The sequence below is a fragment of the Anser anser genome (assembly GCF_964211835.1).
Source record: "Anser anser genome assembly, contig: SUPER_W_unloc_2, whole genome shotgun sequence".
In the NCBI taxonomy this organism is placed as follows: Eukaryota; Metazoa; Chordata; class Aves; order Anseriformes; family Anatidae; genus Anser; species Anser anser.
In genome coordinates, this window is record NW_028154230.1 from 296,828 (window position 1) to 314,529 (window position 17,702).

General features: G+C 45.6%; 1 protein-coding gene across 2 annotated transcripts in view; it reads right to left on the reverse strand.

Moving 5' to 3' along the window:
- LOC310888846 (guanine nucleotide-binding protein G(q) subunit alpha-like) overlaps positions 1 to 17,702 on the reverse strand; it is a 185,032-nt gene that overhangs the window by 15,980 nt on the left and 151,350 nt on the right. For both annotated transcript variants that reach the window (XM_083852459.1, XM_083852460.1), the window contains one exon: positions 3,197 to 3,350. In XM_083852459.1, coding sequence (XP_083708585.1) covers positions 3,197 to 3,350 — 154 coding nt within the window. The remainder of the gene's footprint in view (positions 1 to 3,196; positions 3,351 to 17,702) is intronic.

Sequence of the window (17,702 nt, forward strand, 5' to 3'; positions counted from 1 at the left end):
AGTTCATGCAGTAGCCCTCGGGCCAGTCCGAACAGGACCAGATGTAAAGAATGTGCTCTACACCGCAGCCGGGGAGAATGGTCCCACCTGGAGCCTCTGGCAGGAAGAAACTGGGGAAACTCGAGGTCGACCCCTGGGGTTTTGGAGTCGGGGATACAGAGGATCTGTGGCCCGCTATACTCCAACTGAAAAGGAGATATTGGCAGCATATGAAGGAGTTCGATCTGCTTCGGAAGTGGTCGGTACTGAAGCGCAGCTCCTCCTGGCACCCCGACTGCCGGTACTAGGCTGGATGTTCAAAGGAAGGGTCCCCTCTACACATCATGCAACTGATGCTACATGGAGCAAGTGGGTTGCACTGATTACTCAGCGAGCTCGAATAGGAAACCCCAGTCGCCCAGGAATCTTGGAGGTGATTATGGACTGGCCAGAAGGCAAATACTTTGGGATATCATCATAGGAGGAGGTGGTCCGTGCTGAAGAAGCCCCACTGTACAACAAGCTACCAGAAAATGAGAAGAAATATGCCTTGTTCACTGACGGGTCCTGTCGTATTGTGGGAAAGCATCGGAGATGGAAAGCTGCTGTATGGAGTCCTACACAACGAGTTGCAGAAGCTGCTGAGGGAGAAGGTGAATCGAGTCAGTTTGCAGAAGTGAAAGCCATTCAGCTGGCTTTAGATATTGCTGAACGAGAAAAGTGGCCAGTTCTCTCTCTCTATACTGATTCATGGATGGTAGCAAATGCCCTGTGGGGGTGGTTACAGCAATGGAAGCAGAACAACTGGCAGCGCAGGGGCAAGCCCATCTGGGCTGCGGCATTGTGGCAAGATATCGCTGCCCGGGTCGAGAACCTGGTTGTAAAGGTACGCCATGTAGATGCTCATGTGCCCAAGAATCGGGCTACTGAAGAACATCAAAACAACCAGCAGGTGGATCAGGCTGCTAAGATTGAAGTGGCTCAGGTGGACCTGGACTGGCAACATAAAGGTGAATTATTTATAGCCCGATGGGCCCATGACACCTCAGGCCATCAAGGCAGAGACGCAACCTACAGATGGGCTCGTGATCGAGGGGTGGACCTGACCATGGACACTATAGCACAGGTTATTCATGACTGTGAAACGTGCTGCAATCAAGCAAGCCAAGCGGTCAAAACCTCTTTGGTATGGAGGACGATGGCTGAAATATAAATATGGAGAGGCCTGGCAGATTGATTACATCACACTCCCTCAAACCCGCAACGGCAAGCGCCACGTACTTACAATGGTGGAAGCAACCACCGGATGGCTGGAAACATATCCGGTGCCCCATGCCACCGCCCGGAACACTATCCTGGGCCTTGAAAAGCAAGTCCTATGGCGACATGGCACCCCAGAGAGAACTGAGTCAGACAACGGGACTCATTTCCGAAACAACCTTATAGACACTTGGGCCAAAGAACATGGTATTGAGTGGGTGTATCACATCCCCTATCATGCACCAGCCTCTGGAAAAGTTGAACGATACAATGGACTGTTGAAGACTACACTGAAAGCAATGGGTGCTGGGACATTCAAAAATTGGGATACACATTTGGCAAAGGCCACCTGGTTAGTCAATACCAGGGGATCTGCCAACCGAGCTGGACCTGCCCAATCAAACCTGTTACGCACTGTAGAAGGGGATAAAGTTCCTGTAGTGCACGTAAGAAACATGCTGGGTAAAACAGTCTGGGCTACTCCTGCCTCAGGAAAAGGCAAACCCATTCGTGGAATTGCTTTTGCTCAGGGACCTGGATGCACTTGGTGGGTAATGCAAAAGAATGGGGAGGTCCGGTGTGTACCTCAAGGGGATTTGATACTGGGTGAGAATAGCCCATGAGTTGAATTGTAGTATGTTAATTATTATATAATAATGTATGTCATCACTACCATGATTGCTATATATCATAGATGAAAATGGTGATTAATTAGACTGTATTGGAAAGAGCGTAACCTGAGCATGACATAAATGGTATGGAATAAGGGGTGGATATCTGTCCTGGTTCCAGTTAGGACAGAGTTAAGTAGCTCATAGTAGCTGGTAGGGTGCTATGTTTTGGATTAGGATGAGAAGAGCGCTGATAACATGCTGATGTTTTAATTGTTGCAGAGCAGTGTTTACACCAGGCCAAGGACTTTTCGGCTTCTCGCTCTGTCCTGCCAGCGAGCAGGCTGGGGGTGCAGCAGGAGCTGGGAGGGGACAGACCCAGGACAGCTGACCCAAACTGGCCAAAGGGGTATTCCATACCATCTGACGTCATGCTAAACAATATATAGGGGTGGCTGGCCCGGGTGGGGGGGCCGGCTGCTCGGGAATAGGCTGGGCATCGGTCAGCGGGTGGTGAGCAATTGCATTGTGCATCACTTGTTTTCTTACACATTATTATTGTTAATACTATTATCATTATCACTATTATTATTATTATTGTTATTATTATATTCCTTATATTCCTTATATTATTATATTCCTGTCTTAATAAACTGTCTTTATCTCAACTCACCGGCTTCACTTTCCCGTTTCTCTCCCCCATCCCAGAGAGGGAGGGGGGAGGGTGAGCGAATGGCTGTGTGGTGTTTAGCTGCCAGCCCGGTTAAACCACAACATTATTTTTAACTTTATACTTCACTTCAAGCATTTATGCATTTATATCAAGAATTTATGACACTTCTATTTAAATATACAGGCTTAAACAAACAAACAAACAAAAATCCTCAAAAAAGACTATGAGTAAAAATGAGAAGAAATGTGGTTTTATTTATTTTTAACTTTATACTTCACTTCAAGCAGTCACCTCAACTTAGGAATAAGAACAGAATAAGGTTCATTGCTAATATGCTGTTACTCATCTAAAAGCAATAATTTCACATGAAAGGTACTGCCATCCTATCCACAGTTAATGGAGTTATAAAATGAAATCCTAGAAATCTAGAAAATACCACAAGATTTCAGTGACTTTAAAAATTTCAAGTATTAGAAATTGCTATTTTTAATCATTTTTTCTTTTCATATAATTAAAAAGAAAATATGACCAGCAAGCCACTCAACAAAAAACTAACCATTTGGTGTACTAAGTACAGTTTGTAATGAAGAATATGGATGTAATGAAGAATGGGTGATAATTTGTCATTACCGGAGTGTTAATGGAGCATGAGCTCTGGTGTAAATATACTTACCATCATACTCTGGGAAATAATCAACTAGATGGGAGTACAAAATTTTCTCCTCTAAGAGATCTTTTTTATTTAAGAACAGAATAACCGAAGAATTCTGGAACCATGGATATGTAATAATTGTTCTAAAGAGTGCTTTGCTTTCTTCCATTCGATTCTAGAATTAAAAAAAAAAAGATTAATTTATTTGGTTGTATTTTTTTTTTTAAATTAAATCAATACATGCAATTCCATTTTATTTACTAAACAGATCCATTTCATGTTTTGAATCTTGTAGTATCTAACTGATTTAATTACAGTTTATATGTAAGCTGTTAAATATGTAGGCAGCTTCCTTTTGCAATCTCAATAACAGAAACATAATAAGCATAATTATTCTTTAAAACACAGGTCTTGAACATGATAGCTGTAACAGGTAATGTTGTAAAGACTGACTATGCACAGTTATGCTCAGCCAACAAACTCATGGGTATTGAAATACATGTGGTTCAAGGCAGAGACAAGCATAAAAAAAGACATAATAACAAATTCAAGTTTTAAGAACCTTATTTATTTTTATGCCTTTCGTGAACTTTAAGTGCAAGTAATCCCTAATTTTTTGAAAGAGATTATCTTTAAAATAGTTCCAGGTAAAACTGGAATCTATTGGTAACCTGAGAATATTTCCCCAAATCAAAAGCTTATGACATAAAATCTTACAAACGATAAATTTCTTCCTAATGTCCTTGGGTTAGCCTTTACATAAATTACTTAATTGCTCCTGAAAAACATTTAGCATTACAGTTGAAATGTAAGTGAAGCATACAGTTCTGTTTCTAAGGGATTTCTCACACTTTATGTTTCATTTTGATACAATTCTGAAGAACTGCTAGGGTGAAGTTCAACAAGGCCAAGTGCAAGGGGCCTGAGGAAATCTTAAACACAAATCCAGGCAGGGTGGAGAATGAGTTAAGAGCAGATCTGAGGAGAAAGACCTGGGGGTGTTGGTTGATGGGAAGCTCAACATGACATGGCAATGTGTGCTTGCAGCCCAGAAAGTCAACCATACACTGGGCTGCATCAAAAGGAGCATGGCCAGAATATTGAGGGAGGTGATTCTCCCCGTCTACTCTGCTCCTGTGAGACCCCACCTAGAGTACTGTGTTCAGCTCTGGGTCCCCCAGCACAAGAAGGACGGGGACGTACTAGAACGCGTCCAGAGGAGGGCCATGAAGATGATCAGAGGGCTGGAGCACCCCTCCTATGAAGGTAGGCTGAGAGAATTGGGGTTGTTCATCCTGGAGAAGAGAAGGCTCTTGGAAAAAAAAAAAGTTATTTAGATAATTGCCTCCACGAACAGTAAAAGTATTCTCAACTCTGTGGCCTCATGTAATTTCATATTTTTGGCCCACATCAAAAGAAAGTGTGACTGGGACATTGTACTAATTTGTCATCCATTAAGAGAGCACACTAATGAATGCTACAGAAGTTCCATCTAGGCTTTGGATACTCATCTATTTTACAGATGTATTTTGTCCTGATTCAAAACATGAGTATGTAGACCTGCATCTACAAATCTGTATACAAACACAAATGAATACACACTAAAAATGCCTATTCTGTATTCATGTATTTCATGTAATTTTAGCACAATAGACTTGAACATGAATATCAACCGACCCTGAACGTGTGCGGGATTTGCTACTCCACCTGGATCCCTACAAGTCCATGGGTCCGGATGGGATTCATCCCCGGGTGCTGAAAGAGCTGGCGCACGTCATCGCGGAACCTCTCTCAATTATTTTTCAACGATCCTGGGAATTTGGAGAGGTCCCGGTAGACTGGAAGCTGGCAAATGTTGTGCCGATTTACAAGAAGGGTCAGAAAGAAGACCCTAGCAATTACAGGCCTGTCAGTCTCACGTCAGTGCCTGGTAAAATCATGGAGAAGATGGTTCTCGAACTTATTGAGGCTCACCTGGGGGACAAAGCAGTCATTGGTCCCAGCCAGCATGGGTTTGTGAAGGACAGGTCCTGCCTAACTAACCTGATTTCCTTTTATGATAAGATCACCCGTATGATGGACCAAGGGAAACCAGCTGATGTGATTTTTTTGGACTTCAGCAAGGCTTTTGACACGGTTTCCCATAGGATCCTACTGGACAAAATGTCCACCATACAGCTAAATAAAAACATCATACGATGGGTGAGCAATTGGCTAACGGGCAGGGCCCAAAGGGTTATGGTAAATGGGGCTGCGTCAGGCTGGCGGGCGGTCACCAGTGGGGTCCCTCAAGGCTCCATATTAGGGCCGGTACTTTTCAATATTTTTATAAACGATCTGGATGTAGGAATAGAAGGTATTTTGAGCAGGTTTGCTGATGACACCAAACTTGGAGGAGTTGTGGACTCGAATGAGGGTGGAAAGGCCTTGCAGAGGGATCTGGATAGGTTGGAGAGCTGGGCGATCACCAACCGCATGAAGTTTAACAAGAGCAAGTGTCGGGTCCTGCACCTGGGACGGGGAAACCCTGGCTGCACATACAGACTGGGCGATGAGACGCTAGAGAGCAGCCTAGAAGAGAGGGATCTGGGGGTCGTGGTAGACAGCAAGTTGAATATGAGCCAGCAGTGTGCCCTGGCGGCCAGGAGGGCCAACCGTGTCCTGGGGTGCATCAAGCACGGCATCGCTAGTAGGTCAAGGGAGGTGATTGTCCCGCTCTACTCTGCGCTGGTGCGGCCTCACCTCGAGTACTGTGTGCAGTTCTGGGCACCACAGTATAAAAAGGACATGAAACTGTTGGAGAGTGTACAGAGGAGGGCTACGAAGATGGTGAAAGGCCTGGAGGGGAAGACGTACGAGGAACGGCTGAGGTCACTGGGCCTGTTCAGCCTGGAGAAGAGGAGGCTGAGGGGAGACCTCATCACAGTCTACAACTTCCTCGTAAGGGGGTGTGGAGAGGCAGGAGACCTTTTCTCCATTAACACCAGTGACAGGACCCGCGGGAACGGGGTTAAGCTGAGGCAGGGGAAATTTAGGCTCGACATCAGGAGGGGGTTCTTCACAGAGAGGGTGGTTGCACACTGGAACAGGCTCCCCAGGGAAGTGGTCACTGCACCGAGCCTGTCTGAATTTAAGAAGAGATTGGACTGTGCACTTAGTCACATGGTCTGAACTTTTGGGTAGACCTGTGCGGTATCAAGAGTTGGACTTGATGATCCTTAAGGGTCCCTTCCAACTCAGGATATTCTATGATTCTATGATTCTATGATCAGCATAAGCGAAACCCGGTGGGATGAGTCCTGTGACTGGTGTGTTACAATAGATGGTTACAGGCTCCTCAGGAGGGACAGGCAGGGCAGGTGAGGTGGTGGGGGTGGTGATGTATGTGAAGCATGGGCTGGACTGTGTGGAACTTCAAGGGCAAAATCCTCTGTGTAAGGATTAAGGGACGAACAAATAAAGGGGATGTTGTTGTGGGAGTCTATTATAGACCACCCAGCCAGGACGACAATGCCGATGAATTATTCTTTGAGGAACTACGAGATGCCTCAAGATCAACTCCCCTTGTCCTTATGGGGGATTTCAACTTGCCAGACATCAACTGGGATCACCACACAGCTGACACGAGCAAGTCCAGGAGGTTCATAAAGCACCTAGATGATAACTTCTTGGTGCAGGTGCTAAGGGAGCCAACTAGGAAAGGTGCCCTCCTAGATCTGTTGCTGGAGAACAGAGAGGGTCTTGTGGGGGACGTGGCAATTGGCGGCTGTCTCGGTCATAGTGACCATGAAGTGGTTGAGTTTAGAATTTATGGTGACAGAAGGAAAACTGTCACCAAAACTTCAGCCCTGGATATGGGGAAAGCAGACTTCAGGCTGCTCAGGGAACTAGTCAGCAAGGTCCAACAAAATGTCCAGCATGCAACTAAACAAAAACATCACAAGATGGGTGAGCAATTGGCTGACGGGCAGGGCTCAAAGGGTTGTGGTAAATGGGGCCACATCAGGCTGGCGGATGGTCACTAGTGGGGTCCCTCAAGGATCCATTTTAGGGCCAGTCCTCTTCAGTGTTTTTTAAATGATTTGGATGTAGGACTAGAAGGTGTTTTGAGCAAATTTGCCGACGACACCAAACTTGGAGGAGTTGTGGACTTGGATGAGGTTGGAAAGGCCTTGCAGAGAGATCTGGACAGATTGGAGAGCTGGGCGATCACCAACCACATGAAGTTTAACAAGAGCAAGTGCCGGGTCCTGCACCTGGGAAGGGGCAACCCTGGCTATACATACAGACTGGGCGATGAGATGCTGGGGAGCAGCCCCGCAGAGGGGGATCTGGGGGTTTTGGCTGATAGCAAGCTGAATATGAGCCAGCAGTGTGTCCTGGTAGCCAGGAGGGCCAACTGTATCCTGGGGTGCATCAAGCACGGCATCGCTAGTCGGTCGAGGGAAGTGATTGTCCCGCTCTACTCTGCGCTGGTGCGGCCTCACCTTGAGTACTGTGTGCAGTTCTGGGCACCACAGTACAAAAAGGATGTGAAACTGTTGGAGAGTGTCCAGAGGAGGGCGACAAAGATGGTGAAGGGCCTAGAGGGGAAGAGGTATGAGGAGCGGCTGAGGTCACTTGGCCTGTTCAGCCTGGAAAAGAGGAGGCTGAGGGGAGACCTCATCACAGTCTACAGCTTCCTCACGACAGGGAGTGGAGGGGCAGGCGCTGATCTATTCTCTTTAGTGACCAGTGATAGGACCCGCGGGAATGGTGTCAAACTGAGGCAGGGGAGGTTTAGGCTAGACATCAGGAAGAGGTTCTTCACCAGGAGGGTTGTCGCACACTGTAACAGGCTCCCCAGGGAAGTAGTCACTGCACCAAGCCTGTCTGAATTTAAGAAGCGTTTGGACTGTGCACTTAGTCACATGGTCTAAAATTTTTTGTAGACCTGTGTGATGCCAGGAGTTAGACTCGATGATCCTTATGGGCCCCTTCCAACTCGGGATATTCTATGAGTTTATGATTCTATGATTCTATTTTTAACAGTCTAAGCAGCACCAGTCTATTCTACCTAGGACAACTTAAGGATAGTAAAGTTTCCTATAAATTGAAAACACTCATGTCACTGCACAGTGCCTTTATTAAGTACTTGTAGCACAAACATATCATAGAAAAGCTCTTATAAAGTTCTTTCCATTTAAATTTGTAGTTGTGGCTGAGGTACAGAAGCCCTAGTTTTCTAAATACTCTGTTCTGCCATCATGCAGTGTACTCGGTCTGGCTGGGATGGAGTTAATTTTCTTCATAGTAGCTGGTAGGGTGCTGTGTTTTAGATTTGTGACCCAAACAATGCTGATAACACACTAATGTTTTAGCTATGGCTGAACTGTGTTTGCACAGTGTCAACACCCTCTCTGTTTCTTACTTTGCCCCGCAAGGAAATAGGCTGGGGGCGGGCAAAAGGTTGGGATGGGACACAAGCAAGCAGATGACCCTAACTAACCAAAGAGATATTCCATGCCTATGAAGATGTATGCCTATTCCATGCATATAAACATCGTGCTCAGCAGTAAAGAGTGGGGTTTAGGGCTTAGCCATTTTTATATTTTTTTTCTTGCTTTTACTCTTCCTCTGCCTCTTCCACCATCCCACTGGGGTGGGGTGGGGAAAGTGAGCAAGCAGCTGTGTGGTGCTTAGCAGTCTACTGGGGTTAACCCACAACATACAAGTATTATTTATGGTAAAATAGCAGTTCAACATAAATTAAGTACTGTGAATGTGTCCTGGTTTCAGTTAGGATAGAGTTAATTTTCCCCATTAATTCAAATTAACCCCATTAATTCAAATATCCTCAATCTAATAAAGTGGAGTTCTTCAGGATTTTAAAGAAGCTATGGTAAAACCTCATTGCATGAGTACAAAGGCACCCCAAAGAACAAAATAATTTCCCTTTCACTAGACAAATTCAACTAAGATTTTTCTGCTTAGAATCACAGAAAGGACCTGTGAAAGTCACTAGGTCCAAATCTTTGCTCCCAGCAGGACTAATTTAGTCCAGTCAAGCTTTGACCAGCTCCTAGAATGGAAATCCCACAAGCTCTCTGGGCAACCTGTTCTACTTCACTCATCTGTAGTCATCTTTCAGCCCTGAAGACCAAACTAAATGCCATTTTACTGAGGGTCACTGTATTTATAGACAAGGATGAATCATTAGATAGTTTTAGCATCCCCCTGGTGGTAGTGTTTTGGACAGAGCATTTTTAAGAGATTTTCCCAGACCTTTTAGATCTACACTGTTTCTGAAAAGGACTCCACTAGTTACAGGCCCCTTCTTCCTTCCCTCACCCCTCTTCCACTTCTCTGATTGGAAGGACCTTCTTGTGTTTATTTACTGTCCTGGTTTTGGCTGGGATAGGGTTAGTTTTCTTCCTAGTAGCTGGTATGGTGCTGTGTCTTGGATTTAGGGTGAGAATAATGCTGATAATACACTGATGTTTTAGTAGCTGCTGAGCAATGCTTACACTAAGTCAAGGACTTTTCAGCTTCTCATACTGCCCTAGCAGCAAAGAGGCTGGGGGTACACGAAGCTGGGAGGAGACAGACCCAGGACAGCTGATCCAAACTGGCCAAAGAGATATTCCTTACCATATGACATCATGCTGAACAATAAAATGGGGGGAGTTGGCCAGGAGGTGTGGCTGCTGCGTGGAGACAGGCGGTCATCAGTCAGCGGGTGGTGAGCAATCGCATTGCACATTACTTGTTTTGTGTATTCCTTTATCATAATTATTATCATTTTCCTTCATTTTCTGTCCTATTAAATTGTCTTTATCTCAACCCACAAGTTTTATTTTATTATTTTTTTCTGCTGACCATCTTCCCCATCCCACTGGGGGGAGTGGAGGGAGTGAAAAAACGGCTGTGTGGTACTTAGCTGCCTGCTGAGTTAAACCACAATATTTATTCAATGACTTTTGGAAACATTGCTTCTGTTACTTCCAGACCTACTGGTTCCATTACATTACTCACAGTAAAAATGTTACCTTTCCTACTGGTAGGGCCATGCAAATATCCAGCTACTGCTAAATAAACCCACTATTCTACATTTCAGAAACCTATTAGATCCAGTGGTGGACCACAGCTTTGCACATATGTTCCTAAATAACAGTAATTGCTTTAAGAGTTTGTAACTGGATACTGAAAACAGAATGAGAGACCATCACATTATAGTAACAGAATTATGATCATTGTGAGAAGCAGTCATGACAGGACTCTGTTTTACCACTGTAGAGAACTCAGAAGAATGGAGATTACATATCAGCTACATAGCAGATCTAGGCAAGTTTCTGGGGAATTATTTTTATTCAAAATTAAGAGAAAGGTAATAACTGTAAAAATATTTGTTGGAATATTTTACAAATGGCTGATCAAAACTGGCTGAAAAAAAAAATCAGTCTGATTATCCTATCAGGTTAGATGATGAAGGTCCTTAAAAGCAGACAAATAATTTGGTTCCACATGGCAAGGAAGTGAAAGACAGTAGAAAGACACACATATAGTAAAAGCAAGAAGCTGGGAAAATTATCTTTGTGGCAGCATTTTTGTGGATATACATTGAGCAATGTGGCATTTGTAAAGATCACAAAAGGGAAGGAAATATTGGTTTAAGAGAAATTCAATTACACATTATTATTTTATTGATGAATAAGTTGAATAGCACTGGACCTAGTACTGACCCCTGGGGGACACCACTAGTCACAGGCTTCCAACTAGACTCGGCAACATTGAGCACAACCTTCTGAGATCTGCCATCCAGCCAGTTCTCGATCCACCCCACTGTCCACTCATAGATCGCACACTTCTGGAGCTTGCCCAGGAGGATGTTATGGGAAACAGGGTCAAAAGCTTTGCTGAAGTCAAGGTAGACAACATCCACTGCTCTCCCCTCATCCATCCAGCCAGTCATCTCATCATATAAGGCTATCAGGTTGGTTAAACATGACTTCCCCTTGATGAATCCATGCTGACTGCTTCTGATCACCTTCTTTTCCTCCACGTGCTTAGAGATGGCCTCAAGGATGAGCTGCTCCATCACCTTTCCAGGGATGGAGGTGAGGCTGACTGGCCTGTAGTTTCCTGGGTCTTCCTTCTTGCCCTTCTTGAAGACTAGAGTAATGTTGGCTTTCGTCCAGTCCTCAGGCACCTCTACTGTTCTCCAAGACCTTTCGAAGATGATAGAGAGAGGTTCAGCAATAACATTGGCCACCTCCCTCAGCACCCTCAGGTGCATCCCATCGGGGCCCATAGATTTGTGGGTGTCTAGCTTGCCTAAATAACCTCTAACCCAATCCTCTTCGACCAGGGGAAAGTCTTCCTCTCTCTGGGTTTTCTCTCTTGTTTCCGGGCTCAGTAGTGCATGGGGGCTAGCCTTAGCAGTGAAGACTGAAGCAAAGAAGGCATTCAGTAACTCCGCCTTCTCTGTATCCGCCGTCACCAAGGCACCGCCTCATTTAGCAGCACACACACATTTTCCTTAGCCTTCCTTTTGCTGCTGATGTATTTGAAGAAGCCCTTCTTGTTGTCCTTGATGTCTCTTGCTAAATTTAATTCTAACTGGGCCTTGGCCTTCCTCATTGCATCCCTGCATTCTCTGACAATGTTCCTAGACCAACTGGTCTGTCCCTTCTTCAACATCATGTACGCTTTCTTCTTCTGTTTAAGTTTTCCCAAGAGCTCCTTGCTCATCCATGAAGGTCTCCTGCCCCCCTTGCTCGACTTCTTTCTCGTAGGGATCCACCAATCCTGAGTTTGGAGGAAGTGGTGCTTGAATATTAGCCAACTCTGCTGGGCCCCCTTTCCCTCTAGGGCCCTGGCCCAGGGGATTCCTCCAATTAGGTCCCTGAAGAGGTCAAAGTTAGCTCTCTTGAAATCCAGGGTTGCGATCCTCCTTTTTGCCCTGCTTCCTCCTTGCAGGATCTTGAACTCCAACATCTCATGATCACTGCAGCTGAGCCGGCTCTCAACCTTCACTTTTCCAACTAGACCATCTCTGTTTGTTAGTGCCAGGTCCAGCAGCGCCCCTCTCCTTGTTGGCTCACCTACCACCTGTGTCAAGAAGTTATCCTCAGTGTTCTGCAGTAACCTCCTGGACTGTTTGTTCTGAGCTGTGTTGTCTTCCCAGCAAATATCGGGGTGGTTAAAGTCTCCCCTAAGAACCAGGGCCTGCGAACGTGAGGCAACTTGCAGCTGCCTGTAGAAGGCCTCATCCACTTCCTCTTCCTGATCCGGTGGCCTGTAGTAAACACCCACCACGATGTCACCCCTGTTGCCCTGCCCTTTAATCCTCACCCATAGGCCCTTGACTCGCACTTCGTCCCCCCTATTCTGAGCTGCATACATTCCAGTTGCTCACTCACATAAAGAGCAACTCCACCACCTCGCCTTCCTGGCCTGTCCTTCCTAAAAAGCACAAAGCCGTCCATTGCCACATTCCAGTCATGAGAGCTGTCCCACCATGTCTCAGTAATTGTGACAAGATCATAGCCCTGCAACTGCATGAACATCTCCAGTTCCCCTTGTTTATTCCCCATGCTGCATGTGTTTACATAGAGGCATTTGAGTTGGGCTCCCAATGCATCTGCCTTTCTGGATGGGGCAACTATAACTCGTCCATGTGGGCCTATGGTAGCTCTCCTGTTAAGCTCTGTTCCCTCTCTAGGTTCTGGGCATCCTTTGCTGGCTGTGGTGTTCAGCTGGCATGAGTGGAATGGCATGTCATCCCGTACCTTATCGTCAGCATCCTTGATGATATCCCCCTCCCCAACTGAATCTAGTCGAAAGCCCAATCAATGAGCCCCGCCAACTCATGACCAAGGACCCTCTTCCCCCTTGGGGAAAGATGAATCCCATCTGATGCCAGCAAGCCTGGTACTATGTAAGGCTTCCTGTCGACAAAAAAAAAACACAAAATTTTGGCGATGACACCAGCCACGGAGCCATGTGTTAATGGATGCTATCCTTTTGTTCCTGTCACTGTCAGTACTAGGGAGAACGGAGGAGAAGATGACTTGCGCACCCGAATTCCTGATCATCTGTCCCAATTCCTTGAAGTCCCTTTTGATTGCTATTAGGCTACACGTTGCCACTTCTTCTCCTCCCAAATTAGCATTTTAAAATGCAAATCTTAGCTGCAGCATAATCATGTAATTTATTAATATGCAATATGATCTTGAGAACCCAAATAAAAGCTTGAAAAAAGAGCAAAAATCTTTATTTTAAAAGAACCTTTTCCATCTCTTATTAACAAAAAACAGTAATGTAAACGACTCTCTTAAAAGGGTTACAAATAGCCCATCTGCATAGGACCTATAAATGAATTAAATCTTAAAAGAAAAGACAATGAGGTCAAATGGCTTTGTTACTCAGTCAGTGAAAACCCAGCAAGTAAACCTCCTATAAAATACAAGCTTTTAAAATGCTATTAATGTTAATATTCTCAGATATCTGTGTCAACAGAGGCATTTCAATGATTCTTTTATATGTGATTTCATTTATTAATGAAAAGAAATTTCTTAGTGTCCTGGTTCCAGTTAGGACAGAGTTAATTTTTCCTCATAGTAGCTGGTAGGGTGCTATGTTTTGGATTAGGATGAGAAGAGCGCTGATAACATGCTGATGTTTCAATTGTTGCAGAGCAGTGTTTACACCAGGCCAAGGACTTTTCAGCTTCTCGCTCTGTCCTGCCAGCGGGCAGGCTAGGGGTGCAGCAGGATCTGGGAGGGGACAGACCCAGGACAGCTGACCCAAACTGGCCAAAGGGGTATTCCATACCATCTGACGTCATGCTAAACAATATATAGGGTGGCTGGCCGGGGTGGGGGGCCGGCTGCTTGGGGATAGGCTGGGCATCGGTCAGCGGGTGGTGAGCAATTGCACTGTGCATCACTTGTTTCTTACACATTATTATTATTAATACTATTATCATTATCACTATTATTATTATTGTTATTATTATATTCCTGTCTTAATAAACTGTCTTTATCTCAACTCACAGGCTTCACTTTCCCGTTTCTCTCCCCCATCCCAGAGAGGGAGGGGGGAGGGTGAGCGAACGGCTGTGTGGTGTTTAGCTGCCAGCCGGGTTAAACCACAACACTTAGCAAGTAAAATAATGGAGAAAATGTTATTTTCCTAAGGCATAGAGATGGATAAATGATATATGATATAAGTATATATCTATGTATATATATAGGATACATATAATATATAAATCATAGAATCATTGAGTCATTCAGGTTGGAAAAGACCTCTAAGATCATCTAGTCCAACCATTAACCTAGTACTAAAATCCACCACTAAACCATGCTACTAAGTTATAAATCTGCACATTTCTTGAAGAACTCCAAGGATGGTGATTCAACCACTTCCCTGGACAGCCTATTCCAATGATGCACAATCCTTTCAGCAAAGAAATTTCTCCCAATATCCAACCTGAACCTCCCTTGAGGCAACTTGAGACCATTTCACCATGTCTTATCACTTGGAGCTTGGGAGAAGAGCACGATCCCCACCTCTCTATAGCCTCCTTTAAGGTAAATGTAGAGCATGATAAGGTGTCCCCCAAGCCTTCTTTTCTCCAAGCTAAACAACCCCAGCTCCCTCAGTCACTCCTCACAAGACACGTTCTCCAGACCCTTCACCAGCTTTGTTAGCTTTCTTTGGACACACTCCAGCACCTCGATGTCCTTCTTGTAGTGAGGGGCCCAAAACTGAACACAGTATTCAGGGTGCAGCCTCACCAGATCCGAGTACAGGGGGACAATCACTTCCCTAGACCTGCTGGCCACACTATTTCTGGTACAAGCCAGGATGCTGTTGGCCTTCTTGGTCACCTGAGCGCACTGCTGGCTCATATTCAGCCAACTATTAACCAATACTCCCAGGTCCTTCTCTGCCAGGCAGCTTTCCAGCCACTCATCTCCCAGCCTGTAGCTCTGCTTGGGGTTGTTGTGCTCCAGGTGCAGGACCCGGCACTTGGCCTCGTTGAACCTCATACAGTTGGCCTCAGCCCATCTATCCACATTCCTCTGCAGAGCCCTCCTACCTTTAAGCAAATCAACAGTCACCTCTAACTTGGTGTCATCTGCAAACTTACTGAGGGTGCACTCGATCCCCTCATCCAGCTCAATGATGAAGATATTGAAGGTAACTTTCCCCAATACTGAGCCCTGGGGGACATCACTAGTGACGGGCCTCCAGCTGGATTTAACTCCATGTGGTGGTTTTACACAGTTGGGCAGCTGAACCCCACCACCACTGCTCTCTCACTCTCCTCCTCAAAGGGAAAGGGGGAGAAAATACAATGAAAAGGGCTCAAGGGTTGAGATAAGGACAGAGAGATCACTCAACAGTTATCATCATGGGCAAAACAGAATCAGCATAGGGAGTTAATGTAATTTATTACTTATTACTAACAAATTAAAGCAGTGAGAAACTAAAAACAAACTAAAAACACCTTCCTCCCATCCACCTTCTTCTATGTTCTCCCCCTGAGCAGTGCAGAGAAACAGGGGAATGGGGAAATGTGGGTTGCGGTCAGTCTGTAGCACTTCGCTCCTTCACGGTCACTCTCTTCCCCTGCTCCAAAGTGGGGTCCCTCCCATAGGATACAGTCCTTCCTGAACTGATCCTACCTGCTCTTGTTTGGGCTCCTCTCCACGGTCTACAGGTCCGGCCCGGAGTCTGATCTGGTGGGGGTTCTCCATAGGACACAGCCTCCTTCAGGTCAGATCCACCTGCTTCACTGTGGTCTCCTCCACAGGCTGCAGCATGGAAATCTGCTCCGCTGTGGTACACCATAGGCTGCAGGGGGACAACGTGCTTCACCATGGTCCTCTCCACAGGCCGCAGGGGATCTTCTGCTCTGGTGCCTGGAGCACCTTCTCCCCCTCCTCCTGATCTTGGTGTGTTTCTCTCTCCTTACTGTTTCTCTCTCCTTACTCTCCCAGATGCTGTTCCCCATTAGTTTTGTTTTGTTTTGTTTTTTTCCTTTCTTAAATACGCTCTCGCAGAGGCACAGCCAGCATCGCTCATTGGCTCAGCTCTGGCCAGCGACAGGTCCCTTTGGAGCTGGCTGAAATTGGCCCTTATTTAACATGGGGCAGCTTCTGGACTCTTCTTATAGATGCCACCCCTGAAGCCCCCCACTACTAAAACCTTGCCACATAAACCCAATGTACCTTGATGAGTTTTGTTCTCTAAATGCCTTCCACTATCCCCCAGGACAGTCTTCTCCAGAACTTTTCCAGGGACTGAGGTTAGTCAACAAGTCTGTAGTTACCAGGGTCTTCTCTCATGCCCTTTTGCAGATGGGTATTACATTGCCTAGCTTCCAGTCAGTGGGGACCTCCCCAGACTCCCACGACTTTTGATAAATTGTTGAGAGAGGTCCAGCTATAATGTCCACTAATTCCTTCAGCACTCTGGGGTGAATCCTGTCAGGCCCCATGGGCTTATGAATACTGAGCTGATACAACTGTTCCCTTACAATTTTGGTGACCACAGATCGAAAGTCACTGCTCCCCCCGTCATGGTCCTCCGTCTCTGAGGTCTGGGCAGCCCAAGATCTGTTGTTACTATTAAATACTGAGAAAAAGAAAGGCATTAAATGCCTCTGTCTTTTCCTCCTCCTTGTTAGGTGACCATCCGCTCCAAGTATCATTCCAATAGTTTCCTTTGACCTCCTCCTGCTGTTAACAAACTTGAAGAAGCCTTTTTTGTTGTCTGATACCACAGTGGCCAGTGTCCACTCAAGTTGGGCTTTGGCTTTTCTCATTTTCTCCTTGAAGACGGGAACTGTAGCTCTGTACTCTCCTTGCTTCCAGAGGTCATATATTTTCTTTTTCTGCCCTAGTTCGAGGAGGGGTTCCCAGTTCAGCCAGGCCAGTCTTCTGCTCTGCTTGCTCGATTTGCGGCACAGTGGGATTGCCTGCTCCTGGGCTTTTAAAAGGTGGTTCTTGAAAAGTGATCAGTTCTCATGGACCCGTAAACCCTCTAGAGCAGATTCCCAGGGGACATTGCTAACTAGCTTCCTGAGAAGGTTAAAGTTTGCAGTCGTAAAGTTCACAGTGGCAACTCTGCTGAACGTTTTTCTCCTTACACCAAAAATTTTGAACTCAACTAATTCATGATCACTATAGCCAAGACAGCCACCTACCGTCACCTCTCCCCACAAGGCCTCCCCTATTCTCAAACAACAGATAAGGGCCAGGCAACATTCCTAGTTAACTCACTCAGTACTTGTGACAGGAAGTTATCTTCAACATGATTTAGGAATTTCCAAGCCTTATTTGTTGCAGCAGTATGATATTTCCAGTTTATATGTGGGAAGTTGTCCTGGTTCCAGTTAGGACAGAGTTAATTTTCCTCCTAGTAGCTGGTAGGGTGCTATGTTTTGGATTAGGATGAGAAGAGCGCTGATAACATGCTGATGTTTTAATTGTTGCAGAGCAGTGCTTACACCAAGCCAAGGACTTTTCAGCTT